At 36.8% G+C, this 21,021-nt stretch overlaps 1 protein-coding gene across 17 annotated transcripts in view; it reads left to right on the top strand.

Moving 5' to 3' along the window:
* DLG1 (discs large MAGUK scaffold protein 1) overlaps positions 1–21,021 on the top strand; it is a 140,547-nt gene that overhangs the window by 89,795 nt on the left and 29,731 nt on the right. For all 17 annotated transcript variants that reach the window (XM_063166966.1, XM_063166957.1, XM_063166956.1 and 14 more), the window contains 8 exons: positions 2,094–2,144; positions 3,114–3,238; positions 4,313–4,482; positions 5,001–5,137; positions 5,945–6,089; positions 11,851–11,977; positions 13,754–13,910; positions 14,980–15,082. In XM_063166966.1, the coding sequence (XP_063023036.1) occupies positions 2,094–2,144; positions 3,114–3,238; positions 4,313–4,482; positions 5,001–5,137; positions 5,945–6,089; positions 11,851–11,977; positions 13,754–13,910; positions 14,980–15,082 (1,015 nt within the window). The remainder of the gene's footprint in view (positions 1–2,093; positions 2,145–3,113; positions 3,239–4,312; positions 4,483–5,000; positions 5,138–5,944; positions 6,090–11,850; positions 11,978–13,753; positions 13,911–14,979; positions 15,083–21,021) is intronic.

Below are 21,021 nucleotides of genomic sequence, written 5' to 3'. Positions count from 1 at the left end.
CATGCAGCGGCTATACTTAAGGTTTTAGTGCTATAAATATTCACAAAAATGAGTTGGTTCTGTTTGAAATATTAAGGTAATAAGTGTAGTTATGTGGAGGCTGAACTGTTCATTTGTCAGGCATAATTACAACATTTACTTATGAAGTCTTCTATCTAGGGGAAGGCCCTGGAAATAAAGCTTAGCTTAGTGGGTGTGAAATCCCTTTAAAACTTGGAAAAGATAGGCTGGGTCAGTGATTTTTATCATGTGATATATTCTTGCTCCTGTCTCTGCTAATGTTTGGTTTGTTAGATGAATAAATTCAAAGGTAATTTTTCAAAAAAAAGAGAGAGTATAGAACTAAGCTAAAGGAGAAGATAAAATGATGGAGGCTTTTGTTTACTCCTGTTTATGTAGAAGATATTTTAAATTGGATTAAAGACCTTTGTATGGAAATAAGAGACTGCTTAAATATATTAGGATCAGCTTTGTTTTGTGTAATGGCAATGAATAGGGAAATGATTAATCATCCTTGTTATTTATTTAATAAAAAAGAAAAGAAAAGAGCACTGCACACTGATCAATCATTATGACCCTTTTGCAGGTAGTGTAATGCTGGATGACTGCTTCAGTTAGCACATGTTGTCATTCCTGTAGATAATAGCTCAAGGACTAAGCTACCATCAAAACTTCTTGATCACAGTGGCTTCTTTTGTGTTGGTGTAGCAATAGATCCAGTTTCATGGATTCAGAAGGTCAGGACCTCATCCCTTTTTAATAGAGAAATATCATGTGTTAAAACCACTGTATCTTTTCCACTGAACAAACTGCTAAGGACATAATCATTTTTGAGGTACTTTGCAAAGATGATAATCTGTTATGTGTGGAATGGATATGGTTTCTGTTGTCAGGGGAATATAATTAGGGAGTGAGAGATAAAAGAGCTTGATATTAAACAGCCTGTGGAAGTCATGGCATTGCCAGCTTTTGGAGCATTTAAATATGTTCAATAAACATAGGAGGAAGGAAGTAGCTTGATCTTAATTTTATTTTGGGTGAATTAAATTCCCTTTTTAAAGTCTCTACTAGGAAATGGTCAGATTATAAAATGCTTTCTTCTATATATGTTTTTTATCTTTAGTGTGTTATGACTAGAGAAGTCTTTCCAGATATTCTATATCTTAAGGGTAGGCAAGGTCCTTTGTAAAGTAATAGTATAAATGCTATATTGTACCTTGTTTAATATTTCATCCTAAAAGGCTAGGAATATGGAGTTGTCTGTAGCTGCTGTAGGTAACTGTGGAGAAAAGAATTTGAATTCCAAGATATCTTGGAAAAAAACTTACTCTTGAATATATAAATATGATTGAGAATTTGTTATTTAATTGATTTTGGTTAGTTTTGATATTTTTTTGCTTCTGGTATTTGGTTCTTTCCTTATTCTGTAGGTAGCAAAGAATGTGGGTATCCTTTCTAACTGGAGGATGACAAGGCTTCTTTCTAGGACTTCAGTTTTTCATCAAGCTTTATAAAGTATTCTTCTAAACTCTTTTACTCTTTTTGTCCCTATTTTAAATTGCTGAACTTTAATATGTATGTGACATGATAAATAGTAGCATAAACAGTTGTTAAATATTGCTTTAAAAGGATCTTGCCTATTTCTCATGAGAAGATGATATAAAGCATCCATCTTTGATTTTTCTCTGCTCAGTGTGGAACAATAAGAGGAAAATGCTGCTCTGTTCTTCCTTACAATTCTTCTCTATCCCACATTCTCTTTCTTTATTCTCAGTTTCAAGTTGCTTTATAGCCTGAGGAACATCTGAGGATCTCCAGAGCATTTTTTCTTTCTGGCAGTCAGAAGCAGAGGGCCTGTGCCCTACAGTAGTTGTGTGGAACAGTCTGCTCTCTGAACTGGCACCTTTTAAACTTGTACAAAAAGATTGTCTGATTCATAAATACAGAGTGGTGTGAAAATCACATGTCCCCTCTGAGCCCAGTGGTCACTGCGAATCAGCTGAGATTTGATGGGAGTGAAGTTCCAACAAAGCAAAATGGGTTGTGTAAAGTGTAGGATTCTCTTTGAGTCTCATTTCTCTTTTTTTTAATAGGTCAATGGCACTGATGCAGATTACGAGTATGAAGAAATTACTCTTGAAAGGGTAACATGCTAAATGTCCTCTGTACTCTGTTTGAAATGGAATTTATGATACTTTAATATGAAAAATGGCAATCCAAACTAATTCTTACTCTTTTTATTTTAGGTAGATTATTTACCCTTATTTAAAAAAAAAGTATATTCAGTTGCTAAGCAGGAATTGAAAGTTTTATTAATATCCATGTCGATTGAGAGTAAAATGGGGGAATGATCTCTTCTAAGTCATCCTGCATTTAATGTTGCTACCTAGGCTTGTAGAGACTAACAACACAGATTCTGATTTAATCTCCTGTATTGCTATTTTTCTCATAGGCTTTTATTTACATACTATTAAGTTTATATTGAGATTACAAGTGACATCTTGTCACATGCATTTCTTTGTTAGGTTTTCTACGTTGAGATCTAGCTCAGTTCACTTGAGGTGCACTGTTAACAAAAAGACAGAAAAAGACAGAAAGAAATTGTTTTAGACCTGTGCAGTTCTGGTGGTTACTGAGAGGGTGAAGAGGTCTTGCAGTTGATGGTAAGGGCAAGTAATCCTCGAAGAGAAAAATGTCAGTCTGAATCTCTGCATCTGTGGGACTATATTAGAGGTGGGGCACAAGCTATTTAAAGGCTTTTTTCTGGGAAAAATGTGTCACTAATAATTTAATGAGGAGCAAATATTTGTATGAGTAATCTGAAATATCTAGCACTTTAGAGATAGAAAATTTTATGTAATTTATCAAGTTCAGTGAGAAAGCTGTGGGGTTGGAACTGTCACAGTTATACAGTGACTTATGTTCTCCTTACATGTATGTAAGTTGTAATTATACTTATTTTCATATAAATAAGTTATATATGTAGCATACTGCTTAATTTGTCCTTAAATATTTTTCTTTTCAATGAAAATGATGTAGATTTGGTTCTATAGTGTATCAAATACACCAGAATACCTTTTCCCCAATAAATATTTTTCCTTTTCTATCTTTAGGGAAATTCAGGACTTGGCTTTAGCATTGCAGGTGGTACAGATAACCCACATATTGGGGATGATGCCAGTATTTTCATTACAAAAATTATAGCTGGAGGTGCAGCTGCACAGGATGGAAGATTACGGTAGGATGGATTTCTGTCTTGGGTTACTAAGTGCTGTTACTGTATTTTAAAAAGTGAATAGAAAATTTTCTGTTACTTTTAATAGTTTTATCCTCCTGCATTAAATGTTAAATAGGTTTTCTTTACAGAAATGTTTTGTAAATAATGACAAATGTTTGAGTGGATCAATTTGTGTCTCCCAAACTACTAATATATGCAGTTTAGGAAAATTAAATGAAATTTTTCTATTCTGTGGTATAAATTTATTATGCCATATGTTTCATAGTCCTTAATTCAAGAAAAAGGTAGCTCTTGGTTTTCCATATGTGGATTTTCTGATCCACAAGGTAGTTGAGTTTATTAACAACCCTTTTTTATGCTTGGTAATAATTCAGTGTCCTAATTTTTCAAAGATAGCCATCCACATTGTTTGTAGGACGATTTTTTTTCCTCTTGTGTTGCCAAGAACTTGGCCCATCATTTCATGTGCAAATACCTGCTGTATTATGGGTTTTAGTCCTAATGAGCTTAGTTCAAGGCTTCATTTTAGCTTGTTGGCCATTGTCAGAGGTACATCTGGCAGGACACGGTGACAGGTGGGCCTGGCATTGCACTTAGTGTAATGAGGGCTCAGAGTTACTGCAGCAGCATGTTAAATGGACTGGAAGGCCAGCACTTAAACTGCTTGTGAAAAACAAGATTGACTTGTTCATATCATGGCTTCAAACTAGTATGTTTGCATTGTGTGCCTTCTAGGTTTTGGTTTTTAGATTCTGTTTTATAGCTGTAAACAAAAGGTAATTTTTGCAGACATCTGTTAGAAACACTGTCAAAATAAGGTACATATAATAAGGTGCCCTCTTCAGCCATGAATTAAATATTCCTCTTAAATATTTCCTAGTGATCCTTGGTTTATTTTTAAGCACTAATAATTAATTTCAGAGCGTTGTCTTGAATGAGTAGAACTTTGGAGATAAATGTCTGTGTTTCAATGCCTTAACATGTATGTTAGTGTATTATAGATACAATATTAGGCTCCTGATGTGTGCACTGTGTTGTAACACAACAGCTGAGCATGACTGTTGCTGTCTCCAGGGTCAATGATTGTATCCTGAGAGTAAACGAGGTGGATGTTCGGGATGTGACACACAGCAAAGCCGTGGAGGCACTGAAAGAAGCAGGATCCATTGTACGATTGTATGTCAAAAGGAGAAAACCAGTCACAGAAAAAATAGTGGAAATCAAACTTGTGAAAGGCCCCAAAGGTACGTTGGAAATCTAAAGTATCTGTTTCATAAGGATAGAATTGAAATTGTTCTTGTAGAATGCCAAGTTTTCTTTTAAATGATGAAAAATGTTTCTGGTTGTATCTAGTAATTTTTAAGTACATTGAAATTGGAGTAAAATACTTAATTGGATTACCTAGTAAGGATGTTTGAGAGGTTAAAAATAATTTAGGGAAATTAATTACTGGGCAATATGACTATAAATATATAGATGCTATAGCATGATGATGCTTACAGCTCTGCTGTGCCCATACTTCACAAAGCATGAAGTAAATTATCTAGATTTTGGTTTTCAGAATTGTGTATGTGTTATATCTTTTCTAGAGCTTTATTTTCAAGAAAATCATGGAGTTCACTTGAAAAGGCATCAGAATTACTTCAGCCAGACCCTGATTGTATATATTCATGTTACATAAGGAGTGTTATTATTTATGTAGGAATTTAAATCCAATGATTGCAAAAAAGGTTTCTTGAGTAATGCCTTTATCTTCAAGCAGGTCTTGGTTTCAGTATTGCTGGTGGTGTAGGAAATCAGCATATACCTGGGGACAACAGCATTTATGTAACCAAAATCATCGAAGGTGGGGCAGCACATAAAGATGGCAAGCTTCAGATTGGAGACAAACTTTTAGCTGTAAGTAAGAGCTGCATTTTTTTAATAGTCATTCACTTTTAGGCTCAATAGGGGCATGATTCAATTTGTGGTTAAGCTGCCTGGAAATCAGTGATAAAATTAAATCTGCATCATTCAACACCATCCCATCAGGAAATCTGAAATCTATTCCTCAGCCCAATGTTCCATGCAAAACCTGTATAAATCAGCATATTTATTTCTGATGCCTGCTATTATTTTTCTGGGATCTGAGTGACAGAATTGTAGACAAACATACAATGGAATTGTTTCTTTTCTGAAAATAGAAGAATGGAATGGAACTCCTTGTACTGGTGGCTGGCCAGCCTTTAGCCAGCCTGTAGTCAAGCTGCTGCTTATGTTGCATTTCAGTGTTTGTCATGCTTTTGAATGGGGTTGTTATTTTTTAAAAAAAGCTTAAAATAGCTTCAAAGTTGAATTTTTCTATACACAAAGTAAAAAAATCTCTTCAACTTCCTGAAATTCAATCCACAGTTTTTTTGTCCAGATAGAAAAATGAGAGCCATAGCCATACATTGCAGAATGTAACTTTGTCTCTGTGTTCAAGTTGTACTGCAATTACCAAATAATGCAAAATGACTTTTCAGTCTTCAAGAGTGGTAGGAATGAAAATCTATTAAAAAGATATCAACAAAAGGCTTTTAGAAAACTTGTAGGAAATTTATATAATTTCATGGTACCAGATATGTCTGGGGCATGTGTCTCAATGCCTGTTCCAACAGCCTTCAGTGAGTGTCCAATGGAAACTGTACATTTTTCTGGGTTCAGAATGTTTGTTTTTCTCTTCAGGTCAACAGTGTTTGCTTAGAAGAAGTTACTCATGAAGAAGCAGTGACTGCCTTAAAAAACACATCTGACTTTGTTTATCTGAAGGTTGCAAAACCCACCAGCATGTTCATGAATGACAGTTATGCCCCTCCTGACATCACAAACTGTAAGTTCATCTTATCTTTCTGATTTAATTAATTTTCCCTTTAAGGCATTAACATATTTCATTTTTAGTATTTTAACTTTTGCAAGCTTAAAAAATTATATGTGGCGAAAATCTGATATAAGTTGATTAATGAGGAAAATTATATACTATACAGAAAAACATCCTATAGCTTGTAAACTGAAAAGACAACAGCAGCAGGGCTCTAGGTGGGTTTTTGTGGCTGTCATGGCCCAGTCCTAGAGACTCAGTGTTACTCATCACTTGCTGGTGAGTAAAAGAGGAGAGAACAAGTATCTTATGCTCTTGGGGTGTGAAGAGTAAAAAGCAGTGCACTCTGAGGGTGTTCAGTGTCCTGTAAACTAAGAGGTTTGTGATGCTCTGATGTTTTTCCCATTTTCCTGGTTTTGCTTGAACTTGCATACACTTGAATAAACTGAACTGGGAGGAGTTCTCGCTCTGGTGCCTTCCTGTGAATGTGTTAAAAAATTCTATGTTAACTTATTTGAAGTATGGCTTCAGTTTTGACGTAATAATTGATAATTTGAATGGAAAAACAGTGAATGCTGTATTGAAAAGTAGGCACAAGAATTTCTTTTTGACATAAGGGTACTGCTGACAAGAGTATTTTCAAAGTCAAACATACAAATCCAGAAAGTTCAGGGTTGAACTACAATGTAAAGAAATATTTGAGTTGAGTATACTTAAGAGGGTTATTACCATTTAGTGGCTGGAAAATGGAAGATAATGATATAACTGCATATTTCCAGACTGAATAGACTGACATTTCTGGATTACCAGTTTTACTCATGTTGTCACATAAAATGGTTCTAGGGGAGACTTATTTTAGGTACTGCTTTGTTTCCTGCCATTAGATACATGCAATTGATATGTAGCACTGATCTGTTTAGGTACTACTTCATATGAAAGAAAGGAACACTTTGGGACTGACAGATGTAATTGACAACAGTATGTAAAGAACAACACACTAAAGTGCAGCACAACAAAGACTGAAGTACCTTATAAGCCCATCATTTATTGGCAATAGCTACAGTATCTTAAAATCTATTTGTAAGCTTATTGAATTACAATTTGGAGCTAATTAGGTTTAATCTCCACTGTGTTATTAGAGGTATGCTCTGGAAGGCTCCATTCTTTGACATATCTAATTTTCAGCCTCCACTGATTCTTCCCCTGTTTTCTACTCATATATTTTATGGTTAGAGAGCAGCCATTTTCCCTTACTGTATCTAGTTTGTTCAATAACCTTTCCCACTGTTTTCTTGGAAAGTAGACTTCCCGTTCTCTCTCCATATGGTCTTTTCATATATTTCACCTGGAATTCATATTTTTTTTTTACCTAATGTTCCTGGTAATGCTGCAGTAATGCAGTTGCACTGCTGTGGATGGGGATGTGACAAACCTTGAAGTATCTCATCTCTTACTGGTGCACCTTGACTCAATCATTGGAATATTTACTTTGTTAATCTTTTGTGGGGTCAAACACAAAAACTGTAGAAAGTTTGAGGGAGGGGAAGGTAGAGAAGGAGCTGATTCCTAGTAACTTGCCCAGTGTTAATAAATCGATGACAGTGGCAGAGGTGGCTGTTGGTTGTTGGACCTCTTGTCATGCAGAGATATTCATTTCTCTCAAATGGTGGATGAGCTGGAGGCTCAGTTTATTGAAGGCAAGTGCATGATAACACAGATCCATAAGAGAGTGCCTTCTTCAAGAATTCCTTCTCAGCATGTCCAGTGGCTGGACAGATCAGGGAGGTTCTGTCAAGGGTAATCCCTCATGACTGCCATGAGGATGTCCTCTGCCATCTTGCCATGAGTCCCTAATTTCTCAGGAAGTGTGACTTGGTGTCACATCCATTACCAGAGATAAATGGCCTGGTCACACATGTAGGCTCCTTTTGTCCCATTACCATCCTCCCTCCAGAGTTTCTCTCTGTTTGCTCTCTCTCTAAGGGTGATTTGAGAGATGCTGGCATTCTGTGCAGCCCAGTATCCCATCCTTTGTGGGAAGTGTATTTCTATCCTTATACTGAGAAAAGCCAGTTTCCTGACCCTGTCATGTACCTCAAGCTCCAGCAGCTGCTTCTGGGAACCTTTCTCTTCCAACTCAAGTATTCTGAAAAAAAGTCATGGAAGTTTTTCTCAGATGCCAGACATCTCTCTGTCTTTTAAAGACCCTTGACAAGGTTTGTGGGCTGTCTGTACTTTTGAGTAGATTTTCTGAGTTGTGTTTCATTTAGCTACAGTTCCCTTGAGTTCTCTATCTGAAGATACTGTTTTTCACTGTTTCTGGTAGACCAAAGAACATTCCTCTGCAAAGTGCTGGGTTCTTTGATGAGACTTCAGTCTGTTTCTTTTCCTTACAACAGAAGAGCCTTTTCTACTCAAGGGTCCATGAGCTTCTGTCTCTGTTGATCTAAGTGCTGCTGGCTGTTATTGCAGCTGGTGAGGAGACTGAACCTACTGCTGGAATTTTGAACCCAAAGCAGACCTGAAGGTCTTGCTGAGGTGTTTAATGACTTAATTCCAGGAAATCAGCTTAGTCTTTTCCTCAGTCTTTCACTTATGAAGCACAACTGTGTGTTTCTGAGCTGCTAAATGTTATTTTTCTAATACAGGGCAGAACAAAAGCTTTTCCAGTACCTCTCAGCATTTGCACATTTACACTGGAAATCTCAAAGGGAGACATCAATCTCCTCAAAGACTGATTCTGCTTTTGCAACCAGAAAGCCTCTGCTTTCTGCAAGAGGCTGATCAGTTAGATAGAACTCCTACCAAAAAATGGTGGCACCTGTATGTAGTATTTTATACTGCATTTAGCAGAGCAGTACAGGGCTCAAGAGCTTTAGATTGGGGATTCTGAAGTGCTTTTGCCAGATGGCAGATATTAAAGAGGTATTTTCTAGGATCACCTGGATTGTGAGGTAATGTTGAAACAGTTACCAGGCTTCTTTCTTCACCTACTCATCTGCAGCTCTTTTGAGACATGTATTTGCAATCCTCCTTCCTATTTCTGTCCATGACAATCCTTTTAGCCAGGTTCTTAGGAGTTCAGTCCTACCACAAAGGAGAAGTAAGATAGGCACAGAGGCTCCCTGTGAACATGTCTACTACAAGTGGTGTTAAGGTAGAAACTCTATAATATGTGAACTGCTCACTTACAGAACCCTTGGGAGGTTTTTTTGTTTGCTTATTTTATTTCTGGGATGTTTTTTGCTTGGTTGGTTGGTTTTTTGCTTGTTTTGGTTTTTATTAAAATTCTCATTTTATCAGAAATATCAAGAAGCACAGTGCACAGTGCTTGGTACTGTGCAGAACATGCCATAGATTGCTCACTGTGCTAACTTCTGTGCACTTGGTAGTTAATTCAAAAGTCCAAATTCAGAATTTGAAAGTGGCGTAATGTTTTCTTGACAGAGATGACTGCTTTGATACAGGCCTCCTTTGAAGACATTATCAGTGATGCATTTTTGACTCCTAATTAATATCAAAGTATTTTTGTGCTTTTTTGTGTTGGTATAGTATTTCCACCCTGCACTGAGAAATAAAGTATTGGAAGGGAGGGAATAATCAGTTTCTTCACTAGACATGGATGCCTTATCATTTCTTAAATGGCCTAAGTATGGGAAGAGAAGAATATGTAATAACAGTAAAAGACACTAAAGTTTTAATTTTATTGCCCGTTTTAGAAATTATACTTGTGGTTGGTGTCCTCAGTTTACAGGTAATAGGAAAATAATAGGAAATCTTCCATTTTTTTCTTTTTGTCTATAACTGTCTTATGTAAAGGAGAGGGTGGATTTGGAAATGGAATTACTTCATAAGAGTCTGACTTTTCCTGTCAAAGCAAGTTGATTTTATGCATGCGGTTTTCTGTTCATCCAAAATACAGTTCCTTTATCAGTTCCATCAGTAATAATATTTACCTGGAAATAGAAGTTTAGACCTTATTTAGGATTCAAAAAGTGATGACTTGCCTTTTATTTCTGTCACGTTCCTCATGAATATGCTTCAGCTATAATTTCCATCTGAAGCAGTTTCAGGGGAGGTGCAGGCATGGTTTAGTGCAGGAGCTCCACAGAGAGCAGCCTCTTTGTGCCTTTATAGCTTTGCTTTCATAGCACTGAGAGCACCACTGAGAAAGGACCAGACTGTTCCAAGTAAGTAGCACATGTGAAACGTCAGGAAGGATGCAGCCAGTGCTCTTGTGGAACTGTGCACAGGTCTGAAATAATAAACTGTTATATTGATCAATAGCTGACTTTTAGTCACAGGGTGAAAGGATAAAAAATAAAAAAAATAAGGGAATGTAATAGGTGGTGTGTATGTTTCTGAACACAGTGCAGTTAAAAGCTGCAAGAACCTGAAAAACAATCAAATGAGAAGTACTGTAAGCCAATGAAAATAGAATTTGTATCTAATCTTTTCCTATAAAATATGCATCATTATGGCTACCATTGGCTTGTTAAAAGCAATTTCAAATTCATGTTGTGGAATGAGATAATTTAGTACAGGAACAGAATGTACAGAGCTGCTATACTGTGCAACAGTTGTTCAGGTTTTTTAATCAGCACCCATTTTCCTCTAGTTGGAAAAGAGCTCATAATGTCTTGCATTTCATTTTTAGTGCTTTAGCTTTAAAATTTTCTGAGAAAAAACAAAATAGCTGTATTTGTGTGGTTTTGTTTTAAGCAAAATGTGTGTGCTTTTGAACTGCTGAAGCTGTTAATAGTGGATTTTAATGCTTGCTGACATGTTGACAGTTTTGTCCTGATGCATATGATGCCATGTGAAGAATTTACTACACACAGGTTTACTAGAAATCTAGAACAATACAGGCACAATCCAGCCCAGACCGGGTGGTTTGGAATGTATATGTATATATATATAAATAGCAAATATATAATGTGTATGTATATTTATCAAGATTACTCTTGATGTGTTTGTATATGATCCAAACTTTTAAAAAATTGCTTAAAAAGGAAAAAACAAAAGGAGAATGTGCCAATTGCTTCATTAATCTGTCTCATGTATGTTTAGTTAAAGAGCTTTGGGTTTATATAAATCCTCAGAGGTCAACTACCCCATCAGATACAGCAAGTAAGGGCAAAGAGTCTGGCAGCTTTAATAATACTGAATCTGTGAAGAGTCCCCACCCTTCATGTTTAAGCCTCAAAGTTTGAAGCATGTATGCCGGGAAAAAGCCATTTCCAATTGTAGAACATTCTTTGTAATAGCAAATAGTGGGTATGACTGTGCCTTAATGAGCACTTCAAATTGATATGCCTAACTTGGAAATATCATGCACCTTCTTAATTATTTATTGGAACAATTCTCCTGGTGTTGTAGATTTTCCATCAATTGTAATCATTAAGATGCTAAATTTCTTTTGGTATGTGTGTTGTGGTTCAGTTAAAACTTTCCTTCAGTCAAGTTAAAAACAGCTTTTAAACAGATACATCTCCAGACTGTTCCCATGGGCTTCAACTATCCACAGTAACTGTTTTTTAAAAAGTTTTATTTGAGACACAATGAAACTGAAAAATTTGCTCACTGACTTAGTGAGGAGACTGGGGAATGTACAGATTTAACATGCTATTTTAGAACTATGACATTTATAATATATCATTTCAACTGATATGGTTTGTTTTTGAAAGAGGTCACTTCTTTGTTTCATTTCCTCCAACTCTTTTTTTGGTATTATCCTAATGTCTTTTCTTGTTTTCCTTCCCCTCCTGTGAAGCTTATTCTCAGCCAGTGGATAACCATATCAGCCCATCTGCCTACCTGGGACAGTCCCTGCCCCCAGCATCCCCAGGGAGATACTCACCAGTTCCCAAGGGAATGCTTGGAGATGATGAGATCACCAGGTAATGAACAACCCAAGTGTCAGATTGATTAGCCAGGGCAGCTCCAAAATGTGGTAGTGGGCAAAATACTAGGGAATGCTATATTTTATTTCAAGAAATAGATGCTAGTTTTTAACTCATGTAAATATTGTTGTAAGGATAAAACTATGTATATTTATATGTATATATATACACACATGCTTTATTTATCAATCCAAGAATAGCATTAAAAGCAGAAAGCCCTAGAAATGCTGCATGCATTGACAGGGCTTTTTAGGATGGTAATATGAGCAGACCAGAGATTTTCTTATTTTAAAGAGTGTTTGGGTCCTCCCTGCCCCCACAGACAAGGGTTTGTTTTGATGGACTCTAAATCCAGAAGGGCTGGAGAGCTCTTAATCCTTTCCCATTAAGAGACCTTTCATTCCTTCACTGATTCAGTAGATTGCATTAATCTTTTGTTCATCATTGATGATAAAGGGAAGCTCTTGTAATTTTGTTGCCCTTTTGTTCTGCAAGTATAGGGATGTTACCCTGCACTTTCAGTATGCTGTTGCTGAGTTCTGTGTCACGCCATCATCTGATATGGCTAATGTCACTCAGATTCCGAGGCAGGGTCCACCCAGGATTGAAACCTAAGTGGCATAATAAGCTGGAGAATTGATTTTAGTGTAGTGAAAGGTAGGATATGTCTTTATACTGATTTTTAACTTAGGATTAGGTAGATATATAAACCAAAATTATTCTGTCCTGTTGATATTCTTATGGTTTTATTGCTTTCCTTTAAAATTACAGTAAAAGACAGTTTTTAGATTTCTTCTAAAATGCAAGGCATATTCAGAAAATGTTTAGATTTTCTTCAACTTACTTTCTCATATTACACTCTCCATCCTAAAAAGAGATTTATAAATTTTGTGTTATTTTAAAAAGATACTGCATCTTTTTGTTTTCTCTTCTGTTCTGTTTTTGTTAATGTATTGGTGTGATCCAGAGCAATATTTATAGAGATTTTCACAATGTAATTTATTTGTAATAGAACAGTACTCTGAAAAAATGAATATAATAGTTAATGGAGGTGAAATTTAAGAAATTGACCTTAAGATGATTTAATTGTTAGTGCAAAAATTGAGTGACTTTTAAAGATTAGACTAGATAATACTTTGTTTTGGAAAAGAAAGCAGCTTCTTACTTTATCTTGTAAATTAATAATTAATACCTCCAAATACCTAATGTCCATTAATTGTTCTTTAGTGCTCTCTAGTGATTTTTGAAATGCAGTGCAGAGTTTTACTGCTTTATTAGAAATGTCTTTTTCTGAGATCATTTATGCTTTGCTTGTATTAAATCGAGTAGCAGATAATAGATTTTTGGAAGGAGTCTTTCTGCATTAGAATGTAACTGGCTTTGTCAATATTTTTTCTTTCCTCCTCTCATTCAAATTAGGAGGGGATCCTGTGAACAAAAGTGCAACAACTTGGTTTAGTTTAAATTCTTCAATTGCAGTTGCTTTACTAAATTTGAAAATTGTATCTGAAATGTCACAACCTGCACTGATCTTCTTGAACAATATGGAAAATATTAAGTAATGACATTTAGTGCTGAATAGGATTGTAGCACAATAGGAATTTATTTATATATTTATTTATACATTTGTACATACTTACAGGTTTGTTCAGTTTACCTAATAACAAAGAAGGGATTTTGTTTTGCATCTAGGGGCTTTTCTAATTGTTTATTTTACTTTTCTTCATATCTAGTGACCAAGATTTCATATTCTTTTCTTTTCTTTTCCTTCAGGGAGCCTAGAAAGGTTGTCCTACATCGAGGATCAACAGGTCTTGGTTTCAACATTGTTGGAGGAGAAGATGGAGAAGGAATTTTCATCTCTTTCATCCTTGCAGGAGGGCCAGCTGACCTGAGTGGAGAGCTTAGGAAAGGAGATCGTATAATTTCTGTAGGATTCTTTGTTTCTTTTATTCAAACAGCAAAAAAAGTTTCCCCCTCCCTGCATATTAATACAAAGTAATGATATACAAAAAATGTTATTAACAGAGCTAAATTTGAGATAATGGAACAGATATACTTCCAAACTATCTTTGAGAACTTTAGTCTGCCTCAGTTTCTCATCTATTACCTGATTAAAATAGCACTTCCCTCTCTGAGACATTCAGTGAAGACAGTAACTTTTATACCTGAGGGCTGTGTCTCAATTGAAAGAATACAGGTTTCAGAAATAACCCTTCTAATGAGGTGGAGATACTTGGCTGCTGTGTCTAAAACTGGGTCTTTACTTCCTGGAGTAACTGCTGAACCTCCTATTAGTCTAAAAAATATGCATCTCATACCTCTCTAAGGGCTTCTTCTATATTAGTATTGAAGGTGATAAATATTTTGTGTTTCTTTGTGAAATTACTTAATTTATGGAGAATCATTTATTTGGGCAATTACATTGTATTTTGGGAGTTATCTAAGAGGAATTATGTCCTTTTAAAAGCTGTTACTAAAACTGGTGTTAAAGCACATCTTTATTTAGTTTGAACTATGAAAACTGCTCTTGGTCTAAAATGTGGAACACACATTTCTGCTTCATTTTTTGGTGATGCTATTTTTAAATCTGCTGCATTGAAAACAATGCCAGATTCACAGAGGGTGTTGCCTGTCACTGGGTGTGGTGACAGCATGGTCTGTGGGCATTATTTGGGTAAGAATGTCCCTGTACCATCACAAAAAGTAACATTCTCTCTTTCTCCTTAAAAAGAAAAAAAAGCGCTCTTAAACAAGAAGAAAATTGACCATTAACTCAGTAATATACTGTGGTAGTCTCAGTAGTTCTTAAGAGGGGTATATGTGAGAGAGGATTTTATTGACTTGATTTCAGGAGCAATGTTAGGAACAGTGGAAATACGTACACATGGCATGGAAACTAGTTTGTATCCAGTTAATTTTTTTTCCACAGGTGTGTGTTCTGTGGTGATAAACACAAGCATTAATTTTGATGAAGGGCTTTTTTGTGTTACTTGTAGGTAAATGGAGTGGATCTAAAATCAGCAACCCATGAACAGGCAGCAGCAGCTCTGAAGAACGCAGGCCAAGCAGTGACTATTGTAGCTCAGTACCGTCCAGAAGGTAAGGGCTGCTTTACACATTCAACTTCTCTTGTACAAATTGAAACTCAGAGAAAGATAATCCACAGTGTCCTTCCAGCAAACACCTCTTCTGAAAGAAATAATGTTATAGGTGTTGTCATATATATGTTAGCATAATGGCGTGTGATCGGATTGGGATATCTGCAAGTGTTGCTGCCATGGCTTGCTACATTTCTTGCTTTCACCATTGCAGAATCTCTGTTTTTCAGTAAATATTGCCACTGTCATAACATGAAAATTAATCCAGTAAATCCAGAATTTAATAGAAGTACTCTATTGTTATTTTGTTTTTCCAATTGTCTTCATGCTTTAATATGGTGGTTTTATATGCTTTAATAGTAGGAAGTTAGAAGACTAATTCCTTCTTTATGGTGTTGATTCAGATGACCTGAGACCATCAGGTTTTCATTCCTTGATTTCACACTGAGATGTTATTTCTATTTATCCAGCAGTTTCCTCTGGTCCAGATTAGACTGCAGCTGATGCTGATTAACCATCCTTGTGTGTTCTGCAGAACACTACATCATCAATACACATATTTGTCCTCTTGTATTTGTCCAGCACATTTCAAATGCCTCTATTTGAAACTTTAACAATTTAATAGTCCAAAATTAAATGCTTGAGTCTGTAAACTCATCTATTATTGCTGTTACATATACCAAGACATTTTTGTTGTTTTATGAACTGTGATGATCAGCAGCTTTCTCCAATTTTGCTAAATTGGTTGGCTTAGCACTGAATCTTCCTTGCAGAGACTTGTGTGTGTGAAACTTTCTTTTGGCAGTACTGTCAAGGGCTAAGTGTCAGTGTCCATCAGGAGTGGACATGGAGCAGGACTGCTGCCTTCATCTGTTAGGTGGCTGATAGCAGCACACTTCAGTTGTTCTTTATTTCTTCTATCCTGACCTACTCAAATGTTTGAAGCATTAGCTTTCACATTCCCCAGTCCCACCACCTGCATCACATCACATCTCTGCCCAGACCCAGGAATTCTGTTCATAGTAAGGCCAAATGATTGGTTTTTCTGCTTCCTGGTCAAATCCCTGCAGCCAGCCCGTGTTGCCAATGCCTGTATTGTCTCAGGGGCTGTATCTTGGTCACATATTCCTTTGCTGTGGTCCAGGATTCATTTTCTAACAGTGCTCACTCTGAGGCTGCCTTTTAAAGAGAACAGTAAGGTCAGCATTGGCTCTGAATTATTTGCTTTGGCTGTGTGTTAGAATTGTCAAATATTCAAATATTTCTGTTGATACACATTTGGTCTCTCCTCTGCATGGCTCTTCAGTGTTGTCAACTTTTTATGAATAAATGTGTATGTGTGTGTGTTTTTATAATTTTCCTCATTTTTTGTTTCTGCCATTTGGAAACAGGTTAACAAGTATTAAAATATTCATAAAGTTGTTGTTCATTATTGGTATTTCTCAAATATCTTCATGAAGATGGAGAGCATCAGTTATAACTGCTTGTATTGCTTATGTATTTTATTTATATTTATGAATCCAGCAGGATTTTGTAAAATATGCTGACAGCTAGGACAGATCAAGGAGATTCTAGACATCCATCAGAGTTCATTATAACTGAGTAAAGAGATTCAGTATGATAGGAGCATTTGGAAGACACTTGGGACTGGCTCACTTCACTCCCTGTTATTGTATATGACAGTTTGTGTGTTCATAGATGTGGTGGGGAATGCTAATTTATGGTTTTACATCCTATCACATTTCCTATTTTCCCATCATAAATTCCCATTTGTCTTTCTCCTCCTATTTTTGGGAAAAGAGGATTTTTGCAAGCAGTTTTGTCATAGGAAAGCCTGAGTTAGGCTGTAGAAAAATGAATCACTGGAAAACTCTTCTCATGCAAAGGCTTCAATTTTCCATGTCTCTCTCTTCAAATCCATGGTAACAAAACTCCTAATTTCTGGGTTTGGGGTAGGCTATTATGACTGAATGAAACTGATTTTATTGAATTTGGCTTTAGATTATGTAACCACTGACTTTTCTTTCCCTTAAATCTCCACAATGTTCCTTGGTTATAGAACATTTTTACATTCTTTAATATGTCTTTCTGGGCATTCCTGTAGTTTCCAGGAGTGTTCAGTAAATTTGAGGGATGCCTTCATAAGTTTTTCTATTCCATTGAATTAAATTTCAGCAACTTGCCAGCACTCTTTGGAACAGGTAAAAGCCAAACATGGAATGTGAGTGTGTTGTGCTGTTTACAGAGGTGGCTCAGGCATCAGGCACCCCCACAACTGTGCTCAGCTGACCTCAGACTTTCTCCTTGTAGAGTCCAGGTTTTATCTTGCAGCTTGCCAGGAGCTCATGTTGGAAACTGGTCACCTGTTGGGTTGTGCTGGTGCATCCTTCTGTGGTGCATGGATGCCATGGTGTCATACAGAATCTCCCTGGTTGGACACATCAGTGGGTTTGGACCTGTGGGGGCTGGATGCTGGAGAGGGATCTATAGCAGGAGATGAGCAAGAGTTTATGAAACACGAATTATCCTGTAGAAATGGGAATTCAGGATGTTGTTCTCATTTTCATCTTTATTTGGAAGCTTTTACTTATTCCTTTGCTGGTACTACAAATTCCTACCTCCTTTCAAGACATCACTTATGAATAAAAAGGGATTTTGCTTTACTGTGAATTCAACTGGAAAAGAAATACTGTGACCTGGAGCAGTTTCAAAGCAAGAAATGTTGTTTCAGTACACAAAATTGTTTTTTTAAGCCGCTTTGATTCAGTGGCTTCTGATCCATTTAATTTTCCTGCTGCTCCCTGGCTCTGCAGACACCTCAGTGCCACACTGCTGTGACTCTGGGTTCCTGCAGAGCCAGGATGGCAAGGGAGAATTGTAATGTTGGTGCAGAGGAATGAGAGGAAGCAGTTTGGATATATGTGAATCTCCTGGCAGGGGGGATTCAGGATGGTCAGCAGTGTGATGCTGCTGCATAGCAGGGACACAGGAACCTGAGTGCCTGAAGGGAATGTAGTGAGGGGAGGAGCAGCAAGGGGGAAGTATAGGACTGCACAGGATTACAGCTCTGGGAGGGCTCTGTGTTTCACATTGATACCCATTGTTACATTCATTCAAATGAAAAGGTCGTCTGAAATATGATAATAATGTTGCCTCACAGTTCAGAATTTCTGCAAAGTTAGATTTTGCCATTCCAGAAAGGTATGAGGTGCAGTGGCCTGCCATACCTGTATTATTGTTTGAGTGCATTTAAGTGTTTAAAAATAATAGAATAGCCAAACAAATATATTAAAAATGTGAAAATATATTTGATTGAAATTGGATAGAAAATAATTTAGTGGGTTAAGCTTTCTATTGTAGTTATGCTCTGCTAGATCAGAACTGAGCTGTACTAAGGATGTGGACAACATTAACTGCAGTTATGTAAACTGTGAGTCCTGCTCTCGGAGGGCCTTGAAGAAGGCATCAGGCCAAGTCTGTTGGCATCAGCAGTCACTCACTGGTCACCTCATCTTTCTCCAAAGCAGGGCAAAATTCAGATAAGGCTGTCATGACAGAAAAGGGTACCAGCCCTTTCTGTTTCCCAAGGATTCACCTGGCATACCAAAAATAAAATTATAATTTATTTTCTGAAAGTGGTAAGATGTTTAAGTGATCAGATTAGCTTCATGTTCTTAGGTGATCTGGTGGATCAGTGTAAGATTAGGGGAAGGTGGAACCAAAACATCAAGAGAAGATTTCAAAGGATTTTTGTAAAGCATCTTCTGAACCTGCATTATTCATGTAGGTAGTTAACACATATTCTTTCAGTTTTATTAATGGAAACTGTTTTCTTCATTCTCTCTTGTCTTTAAAACAAATGACTCAAAAGAAAAAAAAAAGGAGGAAACACAAAAGTTTTATTAGTGTTCTCTGCACAGTGGCCAGTGTGTGGCTGATTTTTCTGTTTACAATGCTGCATTTATGTAATTCAAAAGAGAATAACTAAACTCTGGGAAATGGTGCCAGTTTTATATGTATAAGCTAAGACTGTTTTCTGAGCATTAATTTTGAAATACATTGTGCATCTTCTGTCTGCAAAAGCCTAGCTGGGGTAGCATGAAGCCAATAATGCTTGTGCAAAACTTAATTTTCAGTAATTGTTTTTTATTGAGGCTGAGCTTCCCCTGCTGTATAGATGAGGACATGAATTTTCTTAAAAAAAGGTGGTTCAAAAGATCAGTGCATCCTGATTTCATAAAATGAAAAATTCTTTAAAGAAATACCTCAAAAAAGACTTGCCTTGTTTTTGGGTATGTGGTCCCTGGTTTTCCAGGTTTCTGTTCTTGCTTGTTTTGTACCTAGTTCTACTCATTTGCAAGTAATCTAGATTAGTCAATTAGAGTATTTTCAAAACTGGACCCTTGAAGATTAGGGAAAGGATTTTGCTATATATAGCCCTGATAGACACTATAAGGCGGCTTACACATGTTTTAATCCTTAAAATCCTCACTCCTACTCTTTAATATACTAAATAAAATTGCTTGTGAATGCTTGCTAAGCCTTCAGCAACATTTTTAGTGGATTCACCTCAGCAGTGAGTGGACCTAGTCTCTTTCTGAGTTTTCTAGGGTGTGTAGGAGGTGTTCTTAACGAAATACAAATGCAGTTTTTCTAATCTTTTGAAATTCCTTGGCACAGGCTTTCAAGTGATTAATGAGATACAAGCTCATTAAACATTAGAGTATATGAAAGTCACCTACAGCATGTGGAATTCATTCTGGTCTGTCTCCAGCAATGTTCATATCAAATGACAAGCATTGCAGCAAAATGTCTCCTCAAAAATGATTTATGACATTTTTATTGTGGTCCATGCATTTTAAAAGAAAAATGGCAGGTCAATACAGAATCAGTATGATGGTGGCCATCCTAACTACCAGACTCCATTTCTCTCTTTGGAGGCACCGTGAAAAGGAAAATTGAATATTCTGCAAGTTGAGAAAAGACTAAAAATCAGTAGTTATATAAAACTGTCAGCACAAGAGTCCTGCTTAGACAGATCCAATAGGCCCTGCTAAAGAGGGCTTTCCATAGACAGATGGGAAGAGGGAAGCAAGGGGCATACTTTTTTAATGAAAGTGAACTTTTTCAGCTCTACGTGGGTTCGCTGCATGTAAGAGTCTCTGCCATCTGTTCCCTGTGCGCACATCCCGGCTTCCTTCAGTCGCTGCTCCTCCTGTGCTGTGTGCTGAATTCCATCCCTTGTGCAGCCTTCTGCTCTCCTGCCCAATTGCTGCAATGTGTGTTCCAGACCAGATGCATTTCCATTGCAGCCGTGTTTTCCTCTCCCACTGCCTGCACAGACAGTTTTTCTGTGGATCTGTGTTTTGTTGCCCATCAGATGGGCAGTCCAGGAGAGTTCCATTGATCAGATCCTTTCTGGACTTCTGATTTTCTGTTCAAGTAAATAGTGACGTTAAAAATATTACAGATTTCTAGGTAAAATCACTTTAGCAGCTTGGATTCAGAGTATCTTCTAGGATTTGCTAATCTTCCCTCCTTTTTGTTTCTTGCTGTGGAATACATGCAGACATACAGCAGATTTAGTCTAGTTTTGCACCATCTGCTTATCCAGTGTAATTTTAAAGTTTAAACTTGAGCCCAGATGTATTCATCCTCTGTTCTTAACAACTGATTATGTGTCAACCTGAGTAGGCTTTGGGTTTTTTGCTTTGGTGATGGTGGGGTTCTCCTGGATAAATGCCATGAATTGAAGCAGGAGGTGCATGTGTTTCTTTGATCTCGCTGTTATGTCAGTAGATACTGTTCACTCCCTGCCTCTAAACTTCATGGGAACTTTGAGAAAATTCTAGTCAAGAAAAGATGCCCTTATTCCAATGCTCTTATTTGATTGTGTTCTGTGGTGGTTTTGCTGCCTGCTATCCTTTATTTGATGTATAT

Source organism: Melospiza melodia, chromosome 12 (assembly GCF_035770615.1).
Source record: "Melospiza melodia melodia isolate bMelMel2 chromosome 12, bMelMel2.pri, whole genome shotgun sequence".
NCBI classification, from domain to species: domain Eukaryota; kingdom Metazoa; phylum Chordata; class Aves; order Passeriformes; family Passerellidae; genus Melospiza; species Melospiza melodia.
The sequence above is the reverse complement of the archived record's forward strand: the minus strand, read 5'-3'. Positions and strand labels throughout refer to the sequence as shown.